Source organism: Merops nubicus, unplaced genomic scaffold, assembly GCF_000691845.1.
Source record: "Merops nubicus isolate BGI_N331 unplaced genomic scaffold, ASM69184v1 scaffold29878, whole genome shotgun sequence".
Lineage (NCBI taxonomy): Eukaryota > Metazoa > Chordata > Aves > Coraciiformes > Meropidae > Merops > Merops nubicus.
The window spans coordinates 4489-5131 of record NW_008624143.1 but is presented as its reverse complement, the minus strand read 5'-3'; the positions used below and the strand labels follow the sequence as shown (position 1 = coordinate 5131).

At 60.2% G+C, this 643-nt stretch overlaps 1 protein-coding gene across 1 annotated transcript; it reads right to left on the bottom strand.

The window, feature by feature from the left end:
* Positions 1-200: 200 nt before the first annotated feature.
* Positions 201-478, bottom strand: LOC103777753 (ephrin-B1; the record flags this gene model as incomplete). The annotated part of the gene is made up of 1 exon (XM_008945317.1): positions 201-478. A coding segment is annotated over one exon (278 nt), but the record flags the coding sequence as incomplete, so codon positions are not given.
* Between the last annotated feature and the right edge of the window lie 165 nt (positions 479-643).

The following is a 643-nucleotide window of genomic DNA, read 5'->3' as shown; positions in this document are numbered from 1 at the left end:
CTCCCAGCCACAGGCCAGTGACTTGCTCAGCCAGAGACACATTCCTGCCCCTTCTCCCATCCAGAGGGAAATATTTTCCATAGGTGTCAGCTGCTCGCCCCGGCCGAGCGGTGAACAAGCGCCTGGCGACACTCTCCAGGCCCCCCCGTGGGCACCACCCCGAGCCGGGGCTGGCGGCGAGGAGGAGGAGGGCGACTCACATGTGATGAAGTAATCCTGCTGCCTCTTGAACTCCAGGCCCATGTAGTTGGGGCTGAACTCCTGAAACTTGATGGTGAAGCGGATCTCCTGCTCGGGGCGGTTGCAGGTCACCAGCACGTTGGGGTCCATGACGGTGCTGCAGGCATCAGCCTGGTCCTTCTTCACCAGGTACAGCTTGTAGTACTCGTAAGGCTTGGACGGCTCTGCCCTGGGGCAGATAATGTCCAGTTTATCCCCAATCTCTGGGTAGATGACCAGACCCTTCCCAGTCATGAACCTGAAAGAGAGGAGGGGGAGAGGTTAGCCACGCAGCACCGTGGAATCCCAGCGCGGTGGGGTCGGAAGGGACCCCCTGGAGATCATCTCATCCAACCCCCTGCTCCAGCAGCTCACCCAGGATCACATCCAGGAGGGTTTGGAATCTCAAGAGGAGCCTCCACAG